The sequence below is a fragment of the Eubalaena glacialis genome, chromosome 3, assembly GCF_028564815.1.
Source record: "Eubalaena glacialis isolate mEubGla1 chromosome 3, mEubGla1.1.hap2.+ XY, whole genome shotgun sequence".
NCBI lineage: Eukaryota > Metazoa > Chordata > Mammalia > Artiodactyla > Balaenidae > Eubalaena > Eubalaena glacialis.
This window is the reverse complement of record NC_083718.1, coordinates 177,272,922-177,288,452: the sequence shown is the minus strand read 5'-3', so window position 1 is coordinate 177,288,452 and position 15,531 is coordinate 177,272,922. Positions and strand designations below refer to the sequence as shown.

Genomic DNA, 15,531 nt, shown 5'->3' with positions numbered 1-15,531 from the left:
AAATGTTTGATAGAATTCGCCTGTGAAGCCATCTGGTCCTGGGCTTTTGTTTGTTGGAAGATTTTTAATCACAGTTTCAATTTCACTGCTTATGATTGGTCTGTTTATATTTTCTATTTCTTCCTGGTTCAGTCTCGGAAGGTTGTGCTTTTCTAACAATTTGTCCATTTCTTCCAGGGTGTCCATTTTATTGGCATATAGTTGCTTGTAGTAATCTCTCATGATCCTTTGTATTTCTGCAGTGTCAGTTGTTACTTCTCCTTTTTCATTTCTTATTCTATTGATTTGAGTCTTCTGCCTTTTTTTCTTGATAAGTCTGGCTAATGGTTTATCGATTTTGTTTATCTTCTGAAAGAACCAGCTTTTAGTTTTATTGATCTTTGCTATTGTTTCCTTCATTTCTTTTTCATTTATTTCTGATCTGATCTTTATGATTTCTTTCCTTCTGCTAACTTTGGGGTTTTTTTGTTCTTCTTTCTCTAATTGCTTTAGGTGTAAGGTTAGGTTGTTTATTTGAGATGTTTCTTGTTTCTTGAGGTAGGATTGTATTGCCATAAACTTCCCTCTTAGAACTGCTTTTGCTGCATCCCATAGGTTTTGGGTCATCATGTTTTCATTGTCATTTGTTTCTAGGTATTTTTTGATTTCCCCTTTGATTTCTTCAGTGATCTCTTGGTTATTAAGTAGTGTATTGTTTAGCCTCTGTGTGTTTGTATTTTTTACAGATTTTTCCCTGTAATTGATATCTAGTCTCATAGCACTGTGGTCGGAAAAGATACGTGATATGATTTCAATTTTCTTAAATTTACTAAGGCTTGATTTGTGACCCAAGATATGATCTTTCCTGGAGAATGTTCCATGAGCACTTGAGAAGAAAGTGTATTCTGTTGTTTTTGGATGGAATGTCCTATAAATATCAATTAAGTCCATCTTGTTTAGTGTATCATTTAAAGCTTGTGTTTCCTTATTTCATTTTGGATGATCTGTCTGTTGGTGAAAATGGGGTGGTAAAGTCCCCTACTATGATTGTGTTACTGTCGATTTCCCCTTTTATGGCTGTTAGCATTTGCCTTATGTATTGAGGTGATCCTATGTTGGGTGCATAAATATTTACAATTGTTATACCTTCTTCTTGGATTGATCCCTTTATCATTATGTAGTGTCCTTCTTTGTCTCTTGTAATAGTCTTTATTTTAAAGTCTGTTTTGTCTGATGTGAGAATAGCTACTCCAGCTTTCTTTTGATTTCCATTTGCATGGAATATCTTTTTCCATCCCCTCACTTACAGTGTGTATGTGTCCCTAGGTGTGAAGTGGGTCTCTTGTAGACAGCATATATACGGGTCTTGTTTTTGTATCCATTCAGCCAGTCTGTGTCTTTTGGTGGGAGCATTTAATCCATTTACATTTAAGGTAATTATCGATATGTATGTTCCTATTACCGTTTTCTTAATTGTTTTTGGTTTGTTATTGTAGGTCTTTTCCTTCTCTTGTGTTTCCTGCCTAGAGAAGTTCCTTTAGCACTTGTTGTAAAGCTGGTTTGGTGGTGCTGAATTCTCTTAGCTTTTGCTTGTCTGTAAAGGTGTTAACTTCTCCATCAAATCTGAATGAGATCCTTGCTGGGTAGAGTAATCTTGGTTGTAGGTTTTTCCCTTTCATCACTTTAAATATGTCTTGCCACTCCCTTCTGGCTTGCAGAGTTTCTGCTGAAAGATCAGCTGTTAACTTTATGGGGATTCCCTTGTATGTTATTTGTTGTTTTTCCCTTGCTGCTTTTAATATTTTTTCTTTGTATTTAATTTTTGACAGTTTGATTAATATGTGTCTTGGCATGTTTCTCCTTGGATTTATCCTTTATGGGACTCTCTGTGCTTCCTGGACTTGATTGACTATTTCCTTTCCCATATTAGGGAAGTTTTCAACTATAATCTCTTCAAGTATTTTCTCAGTCCGTTTCTTTTTCTCTCCTTCTTCTGGGACCCCTATAATTCGAATGTTGGTGCGTTTAATGTTGTCCCAGAGGTCTCTAAGACTGTCCTCAATTCTTTTCATTCTTTTTTCTTTATTCTGCTCTGCAGTAGTTATTTCCACTATTTTATCTTCCAGGTCACTTATCTGTTCTTCTACCTCAGTTATTCTGCTATTGATTCCTTGTAGAGAATTTTTAATTTCATTTATTGTGTTGTTCATCATTGTTTGCTCTTTAGTTCTTCTAGGTCTTTGTGAAACGATTCTTGTATTTTCTGCATTGTATTTACAAGATTTTGGATCATCTTTATTATCATTACTCTGAATTCTTTTTCAGGTAGACTGCCTATTTCCTCTTCATTTGTTTGGTCTGGTGCGTTTTTACCTTGCTCCTTCATCTGCTGTGTGTTTCTCTGTCTTCTCATTTTGCTTAACTTACTGTGTTTGGGGTCTCCTTTTTGCAGGCTGCAGGTTCATAGTTCCCATTGTTTTTGGTGTCTGCCCCTAGTGGCTAAGGTTGGATCAGTGGGTTGTGTAGGCTTCCTGGTGGATGGGACTGGTGCCTGTATTCTGGTGGATGAGGCTGGATCTTGTCTTTCTGGTTGGCAGGACCACATCCGGTGGTGTGTTTTGGGGTGTCTGTGACCTTATTATGATTTTTGGTAGCCTCTCTGCTAATGGGTGGGGTTGTGTTCCTGTCTTGCTAGTTGTTTGGCATAAGGTGTCCAGTACTGTAGATTGCTGGTTGTTGAGTGGAGCTGGGTCTTAGCGTTGAGATGGAGATCTCTGGGAGAGCTCTCGCCGTTTGATATTATGTGGAGCTGGGAGGTCTCTGGTGGACCAATGTCCTGAACTCGGCTCTCCCACCTCAGAGGCACAGGCCTGACATCTGGCTGGAGCACCAAGACCCTGTCAGCCGCATGGCCAGGTACGTGGGGAGTTTCTTGCCTTTTGGGATGTCTGAGGTCTTCTGCCGTCGTTCAGTAGGTGTTCTGTAGGAGTTGTTCCACATGTAGATGTATTTCTGATGTATTTGTGGGGAGGAAGGTGATCTCCACGTCTCACTCCTCCGCCATATTGAAGGTCTCTGCCTTGTTCTTTTTATTCTCCAAATCTTACTAATGCCTTTCCTTTAATGTTGCTTCCATTATCAGTGTTTCCAACTTCTTGTTTTATGTGCTTTAAAATGATTAAATATGGATATCTGGTGCCTATCTTGTTACTTATATAATTACTTCAGTGGTATTGAATTTTGAAACTCTTTAAATTGTGCCTTGATATGTTCAGAAGCTGATGGTTAAGTATATATTTGTAAGATCATCTTAGAGAGCGCTGAATCCTAACCACTAGACCACCAGGGACAGATCATCTTAGAAATAAAAGTAAAATATATGTGAATGTTTCTAAGGACATCTTATAAAGATGTACTTAACCATCAGCTTATACAAATATCAATTTAATACCCAATTTTAAGAATTATACTTGTTATATAAGTTATATATATACTATGTATATATATTACTATATAGTATATGCAGTAAAATATTTTACTTGCAATATGTAGTAAAGCATTTCTAATGTTTCTGCCAGAAAAGGCGAATTCCTTGCTTTCTTTTCTCTCTTCATTGTAGTCTACTTAGTTTCTCTCACTGCTTGCCAGCACTGAATTATGAGAATTGATGGATGGTGCCATTGATGAGATCATGTGTTGGTTATTAAAACTTAGAGTCCTCTTCATGTTCCCTGCTGTAGTCCTAAAAGAAGGCATGTGATTGTGTTTTTCACTCCATAGCCTCTTTTGCTTTCTTGTTAGTGTATTTTCCTTTACTCTGGTTCTTTAGTTTTAAAATTTATTGTATATTATCAATAATGCTAATTTTAATTAGAGTATCCTCCAATATTTTAAAGTTTTTTTGTGGATGAAGAAAATATTCTAAATGCCTTGTGCTTTATAAGGTATATTGTTTCACTCATTAGTAAACTGATTTTTGGAATGTTAAGCTCAAAAGAATGACTAAATCCTAAGGATGTTTCAGCTTTTGAGCAAATTGAAAGTTTTTTTAAAAAAGGAAGTGAGGTCAGTCTGCAAGTAAGGCAAAGCTTTACAGAGGTTCTTCAGGCAAGAAAGGAGTTTGAGGCATAATCATTATCCCTAGTTTTGTATTCACTTGCACTTTTCCCAGAAGTCCTTTGCTTTTCTTCGTTAGGTGTGGAGGGTGCAGCTTTCCAGAGTAGACTTCCTCATGACCGGATGACTTCTCAAGAAGCAGCCTGTTTTCCAGATATCATCAGTGGACCACAGCAGACCCAGAAGGTTTTTCTGTTCATTAGAAACCGCACAGTAAGTTTCCAGTCAGCTTTTTTCCACCTGAATTGTAAAAGGTACATATTACTTTTATATAGAATATGGGGGGAAAAATAGAAAGAGAGGAAAGAATTTTTAAGTTATCTGTAATACTATTATTCCGAGATAACCACTGTTAAAAATTAGGTTTTTTTTCCTCCAGGTATTTTTTTAAATGTATATTTAATTTTTGTTTTTACAAAATTGCGATCCTACTTCCATGCATTCTTTGGATCCTTTTCATTCCTCATAACCTCATAAACACACAATAAGAATCTTTATAGACTTTTTTTTAAAAATATACATTAAAAATAATCACTTTGTCTTTCCTTCCCAGGTTAAGAGAAACCCTTATTCTGTTCTACTCATCTAGTTCATCTTCCTCCTCTGGCTAAATGATTGATTTTAATATTGGCAAAATATTTTTTTGTCTGACAGTTGGGTCATACTTTAACTGTTAGGCATTGAAATGTCCATTTTTGCTTATTATAATGAAGCTCTGAACAGCTTTATACATTCTTGACTCTTATCTCTGGTTATTTCCTTAGGATAGAGTTCTAGAAGGAAAACTACCTGGTCAAAAAGTATGAACGCTTTTAAAGATTTGATACATGTTGTCAGATTGCTTCCCAGAGAGGCTGACCCAGTTGACACCCTCATTACCCTGCCCTGTTTTTGTGATTAAAATGATGATAATCTGTGCTGCTGTAGTAGACCAAAATCATTTCATTTATTTTCCATTTCTTTGATTACTTAGACTGATTGCTTTTTCACATTTATTAGTCATTTGTATTTCTTCTGTGAATTTTTCTTTAATGTCCTTTATTCATCAGAAATTCTTTATATACTGTTCAGAACATATTCATTGTACTCTGGAGTGATACAAAGTAGAAGAAATTCATGTTGTAATTTCAGTTATTTTGGATATAGCTCAGAGATGTCTTTTTAGCCACCACTAACGTCTTTATTTTGACCATTACATTGCAAAACTACTGCTAAATTTGGATTGTTAAATGCCATTCATCTAGAGTGATTGGTAGGTTTTTGTAGTACAGAATAAAAGTTCTTTTTTGTGAAGGAAAATAGGGTGATTTTTTAAAAGTGAATGGAAAATTCTTAATGTGCATTTCTGAGGCTGATTTATAATTGAATCAGCTTCTGTGTGTAGCATGTCAACATTTGTTCTAAGTGGATTTCAGACAAAATTGTCATTTTTTTGTTTCATCCTGAGGGGAGTTTTTACTTTTTACTTGAATTTGAGTGGTGGATTTATAGTGATCTCTATTTTCTCTGATTCATTACCTGTGACCAGAAATCCAGATTTGGGGAAGGACTAGCCCAGGTTAGAGTTGTGGTCTCTGGCTATAAAACAGAACTTAAGTCATTCTTTCCTGTAAGAATTGTGTCAGTTCTCTCGTGTTAAACTGCATCTTTTGCTTCCAGATTTTAAAACCACAACTTTAGGATTATTCAACTAGAACCTATGACCTGACCTTTATATTATAAGATGGAAGGAGGAAGAAGGCTTGTGTTGAGGGGTGGTGGACTTGGGCCCACTGTGTGCTTGAGGAATTCCATTTTCCTTTGACAGTGGCCACAGAGAAAAGCAGAGGGTCCATATGGATTTGGTCATATCTCTTTGTAATTGAATTTATTTACACTTTAATTCCTTCTTTGAAACTTGTTTATGGAGCAGTCTTTATTAACTTTTAGCTAAGACGTAAGTATGATGGTATTCAGCTGGTCTTGCATTTTGCAGATATATATTCAGTTTGAAAAGAATTCTTGTTAGAGCCCGTTGATTGTACCATAATATTTTTTATTCCTCATCTTACTGCTTTTTCAGCAGTATTCAAAATAATTGACTTCTCCTTTCCTAAATACACAGCTCCCTTAGCTTAACACATTATTCTAGTTTTTCTCCTGCCTCCCTGGTTGTCTTCTCTGAATGCTTTATAGCCTTATCCTTAACAACAGGCCACTATGTGAACTGGTTAGAGTTCCTTAAGGTCCTCTCCTCTCTCCCCTGTTCTTTCCCACTAGGAGCCCTCTTCTACACACTTGGCCTCAGTTATCACCCATAAGCAAGTGGCTCTAAACCTTAGCTCTCCTCTGAACCCCAGCTATGTGTCCAGATGCCAGTCTTTCACCTCCTCTTGTTGTCTTGAAACTTAACTCATTATCTCTTATTTCAGTGTCCCTCATTCAGTGAATGGCATACCAACTCATTTAGTTGTACAAGCCCAAAACTGAGGAGTTATCCTTTGCACACACACCTCCCCACATATCTGATTGATCATTTGATTTTGTATCTACTCAGGATCTCTGGAGTTATCTAACCCAGGTTTAAATTCTTGTTGCTCCCCAGCTGTATGATCTTGGCAAGTTACTAGGCAGGCTAAATATCTCCTAGCTTCTTTAATAATTCACTCATTTGACATAGTTTTGTGTTTCATTAGTTTCTTTGTCAGGAATATAACCCTTACTGTTTCACTGAAAGGAAAACCTATATTTGAGGCCTTAAAGTTAAAAAGATATTTTAAAGTGATCAAATGGTATATGTCTATTTGATTGTAATACAGTTTCTATCATTTAAATACAGTTGCAGTTGTGGTTGGATAATCCAAAGATTCAGCTGACCTTTGAGGCTACTCTCCAACAATTAGAAGCGCCTTACAACAGTAAGTAGTGTGTTCAGTAGGACTGGTTTTGAACTGGATTTGAAAATGGATACTTCCTTCCAGAAGCTCATGGTTGCTTGATAATGAATTTTCATCTTCTTGTGCTATGCAGAAATGAGCCTTGCAGCAAAACTATTTTGTAAAAAAAAACAAACAAAAAAAACTATTTTGTGTGTTTGTAATTGTTTTTCTAACTTTTTGATTGTATTGACAGGTGAGTGAGTTCACAGATTGCTAATAATTTCTCCAGACCTATGTTCCAGCTTTAATCCATAGAGTACTTTGGTGGCATTCAGTTGGCTGTCTATATGGCTTTCTCATTTCCCACTTGCCACCAGCAGTCTTGTAAAGTTTTTGCCAAAGTAAATGAGCATAATACTACTTTTAAAAGGGTTGGTTTTGTCCTTCATTTCATCTGTAATGGGATGTCATTTTTAAAAATTCGAAATTATGTGATATGCATTTTGGACTACCACACAGATTAATAGTTCTAAGAATCACTTTTCTAAAGGAGTCACATGACTTGAAGCTTATAGAAAAGATGAATAGAATGACTTCATGATGGAGAAGTAGAAGAAGAGTTAAAAGAGTTTTCCATTTAAAGTGCTAAAAAGATAAACATGTTTTTAAATTCATTTTTCTGTAGGTGATACTGTGCTTGTCCACCGAGTTCACAGTTATTTAGAGCGTCACGGTCTTATCAACTTCGGCATCTATAAGAGGATAAAGCCCCTCCCAAGTAAGGACCTGGCCAATGAATTTTATGGTTTTAAATTAGGTTCCAGGAGGCTTTTTAGCATCTTATTTTGATTTCTAAATCCATATTTAGAGTCAAAATATTCCCAAGTTTATCTTCTTATAAGTCAAATTTAAAGTAAAATCTCTTTGTAAATGTGAATTTCCTATAATTTCTGGTTTGATAAATAATTGGTAAAAGATACTGAATTTCCAATTTAAGAAGAAACAATTAAAAATAAAATTTATTAAAAATGAAAAAATCAGTTATAAAGTAGGAAGTTTGTTTTCTGTCATTAACCAGTTCTTTAATGCAATGCTAAAGGTTGCATTTTTATTTTTTAAATGCTTTTTACCCCTTTCATGGTGTCTGGATAATGTCTGCCAGGAATCAGAAGATAGGGATATTTTGAGAATTAATACATCTATCTATCTATTTATTTATAATACATTTATATTTATGCTTTAATAATTTTTCAAAAAAGGAAACTAAAGACTGCAGAAGTAGAGCTTAAAGAAAATAGCTTTAAGGATCGATTGGTTGACTGCTCAAATTGTCCTAAGTATAATTGTGAGGTAAATGTGGGAGATTATTCATAATAAATTAACCGAGGGTCACAGATGCTGAAGCACATGGCTGAGGTAATGAGAAAGTAAATCTTAAGATAAAGGATTTCATTTATGAATTTTCAACATTGAATTAAAGTTTATAAGTTTCAGATATTTGCTAATTTGTATTCATATAGTTTTCATATTTTGAAAATAACTCTGAATTGTTTACTTTGTGAGACGTCATAACATGTTAAGAACCTAGAAATTTTCTTGATAAAATGACAAAAGCTCTTAAACCTACAACAAAGTATTTTAATTTTTGTTCATTTTTTAATTTTAGCTAAAAAGACGGGAAAGGTAATCATTATAGGCTCTGGGGTCTCGGGCTTGGCAGCAGCTCGTCAGTTACAAAGTTTTGGAATGGATGTCACACTCCTGGAAGCCAGGGTAAGAATTTTATTTTGGGTTTAGAAGCCCAGCCTAATGGAAATATGGTAAGGAAATTATCTGTTGCAAATTAAGGAATCATACAAATTGAACTAAACCAAACTGATTTAAATAATACTCAAAGTATTTTGATAGTGTTAACTACATTGGATAAAGCATTTTTGACAGTAAAACTTTGAAAAGTGCTCAGTGAGTATTTAGAGTTTATAAATAATCCATATAGCCCTTTTATGTATATTTTCAGGTCATTGTTTCTTGCAGCTAACTTCCAATTAGGGGGCTTTCTCGGACATACCCTTTACAGGGTACAGTTATTTTTAGTGGTGGGACAGAGTGAATTGTATTCTGTTTGATTGTAAACAGAAAGGAGTTGCTTCTCAGACAGCAGCCATCTTTTACAGCCTGGTGAAGCCAAGATATTGGCTCCTTATCATTAGTCCTAGAGAGAGAAATGGAAACTGAAAGAGGATGGGGATGATGGCACAGAGTGGAAAAAAAGAACATCCCATTAGGATGTTACTATTCAAATCATTTTCATGAGTAATTTTTGAGATTTAATTATCTTTCAGTGGCTTAAAGACCTCCCTTGACTCCTACCATTTAAAAAAAACAAAAACCAAACAACAACAAAACACTTCTCACATAACCTAAACAATCTAAAATTTTATAAAAGCTTTCAAAATGTTTTGTGCAGGGCAATCTAAATTGCTTTTTACAAATTCCTAATTTTTTAAAATGTTCTTTTCAAATAGAGTATGGGGAGATCAAAATTAAATAATTCCTGATACAGTTTTACTTTAATATTTTATTCATTAATTCAGAAAACATTTGTGTGCTCTCTGCCTCCTATGTACAAAGAATACAGCAAGGAATAATGGGATCATTATGATTCCTACCCATGTGTGCAGGTTTTTGTTTTGTTTTGCTTTTTTCCATTTGTTTGGAGTTTACAGAGTACTCTCATGTAATCCATGACTGAAGTATCACTGCAGCTCAGTAAGATTTCCCCATACTTGAAAATCTACAGTCAGCAAAGATAACACTTGGGCCTGTATAGAAATGAGAGGTATTGTCAACAGTTCATGCTCAGTAGACACTCTGCCCTCGGGCATGGGGCTGCACTGGAGAGGCATTTGTCAGAGAAGTCATCTATCAAATCATTCACAGCTGACTTTGACACTGTGGGGCAAGAGTCAGAACATGATGGTAGAAAAATGGCCTTTAGTGTTGAAATTTGTGAACAAATGTTTTCTATGTGAGTGGCCCTTGCTCAGCCTGTACAACTGGTGTTAGAGACATTGGAGTAGGTGGCTAATAGTGGCAGTAACTAAGTATGTCTTCTGGGTGTCAAAATTGTTTCCTACCTCACATCACTTAATTCTGTTCCTTTTATATGTCATTCATTACCTACCATTCTCTCAAATAGTTAAACTTCATTTGCTCTTTGTGCTCACATCGTACTCCATGTAAACTCTAACTACACCTTTCTTTTTAAGTTATCAAAGAGCCCTGAGATGGTACCTTGCCAGGTTATTATGGTTAAACTAGAATTTATGATTTTGGCCATTTAATTTCTGAAAAACAGGATCGTGTGGGTGGACGAGTTGCTACATTTCGCAAAGGAAACTATGTAGCTGATCTTGGAGCCATGGTAGTAACAGGTCTTGGTAAGTAGTTCTTAGTTTTGTGCTGTAATACAAGGTCTGAGACTCATAAAATTGTTTAATCTTACATATATATATATATGTATGTATGTATTTCTTTTTTTTGGCTGCGTTGGGTCTTTGTTGCTGCGCGCGGGCTTTCTCTAGTTGCTGCGAGCGGGGGCTACTCTTTGCTGCGGTGCGCGTGCTTCTCGTTGCAGTGGCATCTCTTGCTGTGGAGCACGGGCTCTAGGTGCACCGGCTTCGGTAGTTGTGGCACACGGGCTCAGTAGTTGTGGCTCACGGGCTCTAGAGCGCAGGCTCAGTAGTGTGGCGCACAGGCTTAGTTGCTTCGCGGCATGTGGGATCTTCCCAGACCAGGGATCAAACCCTTGTTGCTTGCATTGGCCGGCGGATTCTTAGCCACTGCACCACCAGGGAAGTCCCTGTTTAATCTTATATTTTAAAGCCATAGATACAATTTTAAAATATATTGGTTAGGATACTGTTCTCAGTATTAGTGAGAGGTAAATTGACAAATAGTCTTCCTGAAAAGATACATCAATATGAGCATAATTTAAAATGTACATAGATTTTGACCTAGTGGATCCAGTTCTAGGAAATTATCCTAAGAAAATAGACAACTGGACAGTGACGTAGCAGAATGTTAGAAACTGCAGATTAGAAGATTAAATTATTATACAATGAGACCTATACAACCACTAAAAATTATGTAGCTCCATATTAACATGAAATTATGTCCACATTTGTTGCTAAGTTGAAAAAAGATCACAAAACAGTGCATGTGTTATGATCCTTTTGTATGTATATGTCTGTAATTTTATGCACATAAAATCTAGAAGGGTCTGTAATGTTAACTAATTTTTGGTAATAGGTAATGTTTCGCTTTCTTCTTTATGCTTAACTTAAATATTTATTTTACTTTGGGCATTTTGTTGATATATAATTCATGTACCCTAAGCTTTGATATTTTAAATTTTGAGTAAAAATATTTTTGCATTGAGGTTTTTGTTCTCTCTTCATAGGTATGTTGAATTTAATTGTTGGAGTTTTTTCTAGGAGGGAATCCCATGGCTGTGGTTAGCAAGCAAGTAAATATGGAACTGGCCAAGATCAAGCAAAAATGCCCACTTTATGAAGCTAATGGACAAGCTGTAAGTTGACAACAAACTACTTTTCACAATTTCTTTGGCTCAGTCGAAAACAATTTTGGGGAAATATGTGAATGAATATACACACATATAAATATGAACTGAGAGTAGAAATGATGTGACATTATTGTGATTGTTTCTTAACTCTGAGCTATATAGGAAGGGGTTATACATGCCTGTTGAGGCATTTATCTTTAAATACTTAATGAAGGTTAGGCTAGCTAGGCTGTTAAGTTTTTTAGTTTTTGATGGGCTAATAGCAAAGTGGTGGTACTAACCTGATGCTTAGGTAGGTTAAAGTATTTGTTGATCAGAGGCATAGGAGCTTCCTATGGCTGGTATGGTAGTAGCATGGAAGTGATATTCAGTATGGGAGAGTGAGAGTGTTTTAACAGCTGTATGATAGGTTATGTAAGTCAGTCCTAATTTTTAGGGGTCTGTGAAACTCAAAAGTTTGTATTCAGCAGAATTTTTGCCAACTCCCCTGTTAGGAGTGAGGGAGTCTACAATTCTCAGGCTATAAACACACTATCATCTTTATATTTGAAGGAAGGGAAAGTTTGCTATGTATATGGCAGTTTAGCCTACTGTTATGAAAAGTGGTAAGATTCCAACTCTAGAATTTTGTGTGATAGGTCCCATGGGACATCCTCACCTTTTCCTGTCTACCTTTAGGATTTATGCAGTTCATATCAGAGAAGTACAAACTTTTAGGAAATGTTTTGGTTCCCATCCCCACCATTCTGGATCCATATTTCCTCCCAGGGCTTTTTTGGGGGTGAGGGGAAAGGGCGGGCAGCCTTCTGGCAAAATAAACAAAGTAGAAAGGAAAAGGATGAAGTAGAGGTTAATTCAACAATTCTATAAACTTCTATTTACCCTGCAAAGACCTGTAAAAGATAAAGAGATAAGACAGTCCCTGCCATGTAAGACCCCACAGTCTGGTGGTACTTGTACACAAATAATTATCTTTTCCCACCTTTTTATTATAGAAATTTTCAAACATATACAAAAGTAGAAAGAGTACTATAATGGACTCCCATTTTTCCAGTCTTGTTGAGAGCAGGGGAAGTGACATGACCAGATAGGTGTTTTAGGTAGATAGACAGTAATTTAGAGAATTGCATTGAGGCAGCATGGTCTCTGAAGTAGATATTACATTACTCCTCAAGAAGTAATGGAATCCAAACCAAAGATTATCACTGATCTCTGAGACACTATCTTTTTCTTTAGACTTTCCTGAATGTAGAGCAGGTTCATTTAGTCTTTCTAACAGTAAAAAGTGAGGGTTTTTTTTCCTAGTAGAGATATCCAAAGAAATTGTCTGCTTTCTTGGTATTAGATAAGCTGTAAAACATTTTTTAAAACACTTGTTTCTAAATAACATACCAATATTCGCTCAAGTGTGGCCTACAGCCAGCTGCCAATCCATGAACTAACTGTTGGTTACTAGTATGGGATGAGATTAATATCTTGTGCCAGAATGTAAATAAACCACATCATTTAACCACGATGTTTGTTCAGATGATGACTTTTTTTTTTTTTTGTAGCAAGACTTTGTCAATGGAAGAAGTGGTGCATTTAGTTTATGTTCTGGCATAAGCTCCTTATCTCACCAGGACCAGCCCTTTGAGTAACATTTTGGTACACAGTTGTTAAGCTGGTGTGTGGTTTTCAGCATTTTGTTGTCATTCAACTCTGATCTTTATAGGATTTTTCTAGGTTTGTTTGTTTGTATTTGGTGAAGCAGCCAAATGGTAAGGAGGATTCTTTAAGCATTCTCAAATTTGGGAAAAAATTCTTTGCAGCTTTGAGTTCTGCTTGCCTTAAGTTAGTTAATCAAACATAAGAAGACATATTAATATTTCTTAATCATGCTGTTCCCAGTAGTCTAGCTCAGAGTAGGAATGGACAACCAGTGACCAGTAGACTGGCTTTTGGCTTATATGACAAGTACTAAGAGCTTATAGCCTGGTTAATTTATGCTTATAATCACAGATATGTGTCATGGCTTTAGAAATCTAAGGAATAACTCAGTCAGTTGCTTCATTCTCCCATTTTGCAGGGGAAGAATCTAAAGCACATGCATATGTTTCCCTGAGGTCATTATAGTCAGTAAGTTGTAGAGCCAAGGTCCGTTGTCTGGTGTTCCAGCTTTAATACCCACACTTGTTCTGTTCAGCCTGGCTGATAGTTCAGGGAAGGTGGGGGCAGGGGTGAGTGTGCAGTTCTAACTGCCAGTGTGACTGCATCAGCTGAGTCTCCTTCTCAGACAGCTTTCTTTTAATAGTTATTCTAAGGAGACCCATGTAGAGTGATGATATTCACTCAGCCATTGATTTTTCTTCAGTGAACTGTTGAACAAAATGGGATGTGTTCCTCCATTCTCTGTGGATAGCCTCAGTGGAAAAGAAGGTGATTGATTTGATGGTTCTGTTGTTAGTACATAGAAATTAATTATTTCATCCTATACAAGGCCAGCAGTTAACTCAGAGTTATTAATATCCTTTGTAATATTGTCTTAAGGACATATCACCATACTCAGCCATTTTGCTGCTATAGAAAAAAAATCATGTAGTAAGTGGTTTTTGTTTTGTTACCTTATTATTGTTTTAATAACAGTCACAAGAATCCCTGAAAGAGTTTGCCTCTCTCTTCTCTCTGGTCCTGGACTGACAGCTAGGATGTTGAGCTTGTATGTTTGTTTTTGACAAAGGAAGCTTATTTTATGGCTCTGGTTGACTAGAACAGGGCTTTCTAATCTGGTTCTACTATAGGATATTCTTATACATAGAAGTATCTTCCAAGCCTATAAAAATAATCAGAGCTAATAAAGCAGGTGCCCTCGGATTAACTGATGATGGAGTTATCCTCTGAATTATGCAGTTTTAAATAGATATGGGTAAGGTTGGGAAATAGGGTAATTCATATTTTAGGAGCATTTTGGGAGTCACCAGTGAGAGGACTGAAAACATGGATTGGTGGGGGAGACTGGAGAAATGACTGTCAGTGTTTTCTGCATCTCCTATACAGCTAGTAACTTGGGGGCTTTAGATTCTAGTTTTGTGTTTGACTTTTTTTGAGTAATGAAGAGGTATCTTAAGTGACTGAGTATGTGAGAGAGACTGTGTGTGTGTGTGTGTGCGTGCGTGCGTGCGTGCGTGTGTGATTATTAAGTGAGATCCAAAGACTCAGTAACTACTTAGAGAAACAGAACCTGAGTTTTACTTGGGAATGGCTCAACTGTTATGAGGAAGAAAGATAACACTTGAAAGGTAACGCATGCCAGTCTTCTTACAAATACCATTGGTTGGATACACTCAGTACCTATCATAACTTAGCAAGTTTCCACTTTTATTCATAGAGAGTGGTGCTTAGGTGGTTATACTTTTGACAGAGGCATCTTGGCCGTTTCAGTTTTCATCTTCCTTTTTGGAAACATCTTTGGTATCTTTAAGGCAGTCTTTCTCTACCCTTTAAAATCATGACTGCCAATCCCTGCTTTTTATAAATGTAGAAATCTCATGCCTTCCTTTAATGTTTTTGAAGTTGCAAAATAGTTTTTTCCCTTCAAATATAGTTATAATACTGACTTTTCTTTTCCAACCTATATTAATTTATTTAACAAGAATTTACTGAGCACCTCTGCTACGTGCTAGAAGTTGCTGGAGTGCACTCCTTAGACATGCCATGTGTGCCTTCTCCACAGGGCTTAGTCCCTGCTCTAGGAAAGTCAGTTATTTACATCCCCTAAAAGATTCCTTATGAGGTAAAAGAAGGAGAGGGAGGCAACAGTCTCCATTTATAGAATCACGTTGAATTTTATTTAAATTAAGGATATACCTGTTGTCCTTATTCTCCCTTCAGGGTTAATAACAATATCTCATTTCCCTTAGCTATTTGGGAATCTGGGTTAGAAACTCCTCAGATGTAAATTTCTTTTTCCACGATTTACCAAAGGAGCTAATCTTTCGTTTTACTGTAATTGTA

At 36.1% G+C, this 15,531-nt stretch overlaps 1 protein-coding gene across 2 annotated transcripts in view; it reads left to right on the top strand.

Annotated features, from left to right (window-relative positions):
• The window catches only part of KDM1A (lysine demethylase 1A), a 63,775-nt gene that overhangs the window by 30,034 nt on the left and 18,210 nt on the right, over positions 1-15,531 (top strand). For both annotated transcript variants that reach the window (XM_061184769.1, XM_061184768.1), the window contains 6 exons: positions 4,175-4,308; positions 6,914-6,992; positions 7,639-7,731; positions 8,620-8,726; positions 10,312-10,393; positions 11,450-11,544. In XM_061184769.1, coding sequence (XP_061040752.1) covers positions 4,175-4,308; positions 6,914-6,992; positions 7,639-7,731; positions 8,620-8,726; positions 10,312-10,393; positions 11,450-11,544 — 590 coding nt within the window. The remainder of the gene's footprint in view (positions 1-4,174; positions 4,309-6,913; positions 6,993-7,638; positions 7,732-8,619; positions 8,727-10,311; positions 10,394-11,449; positions 11,545-15,531) is intronic.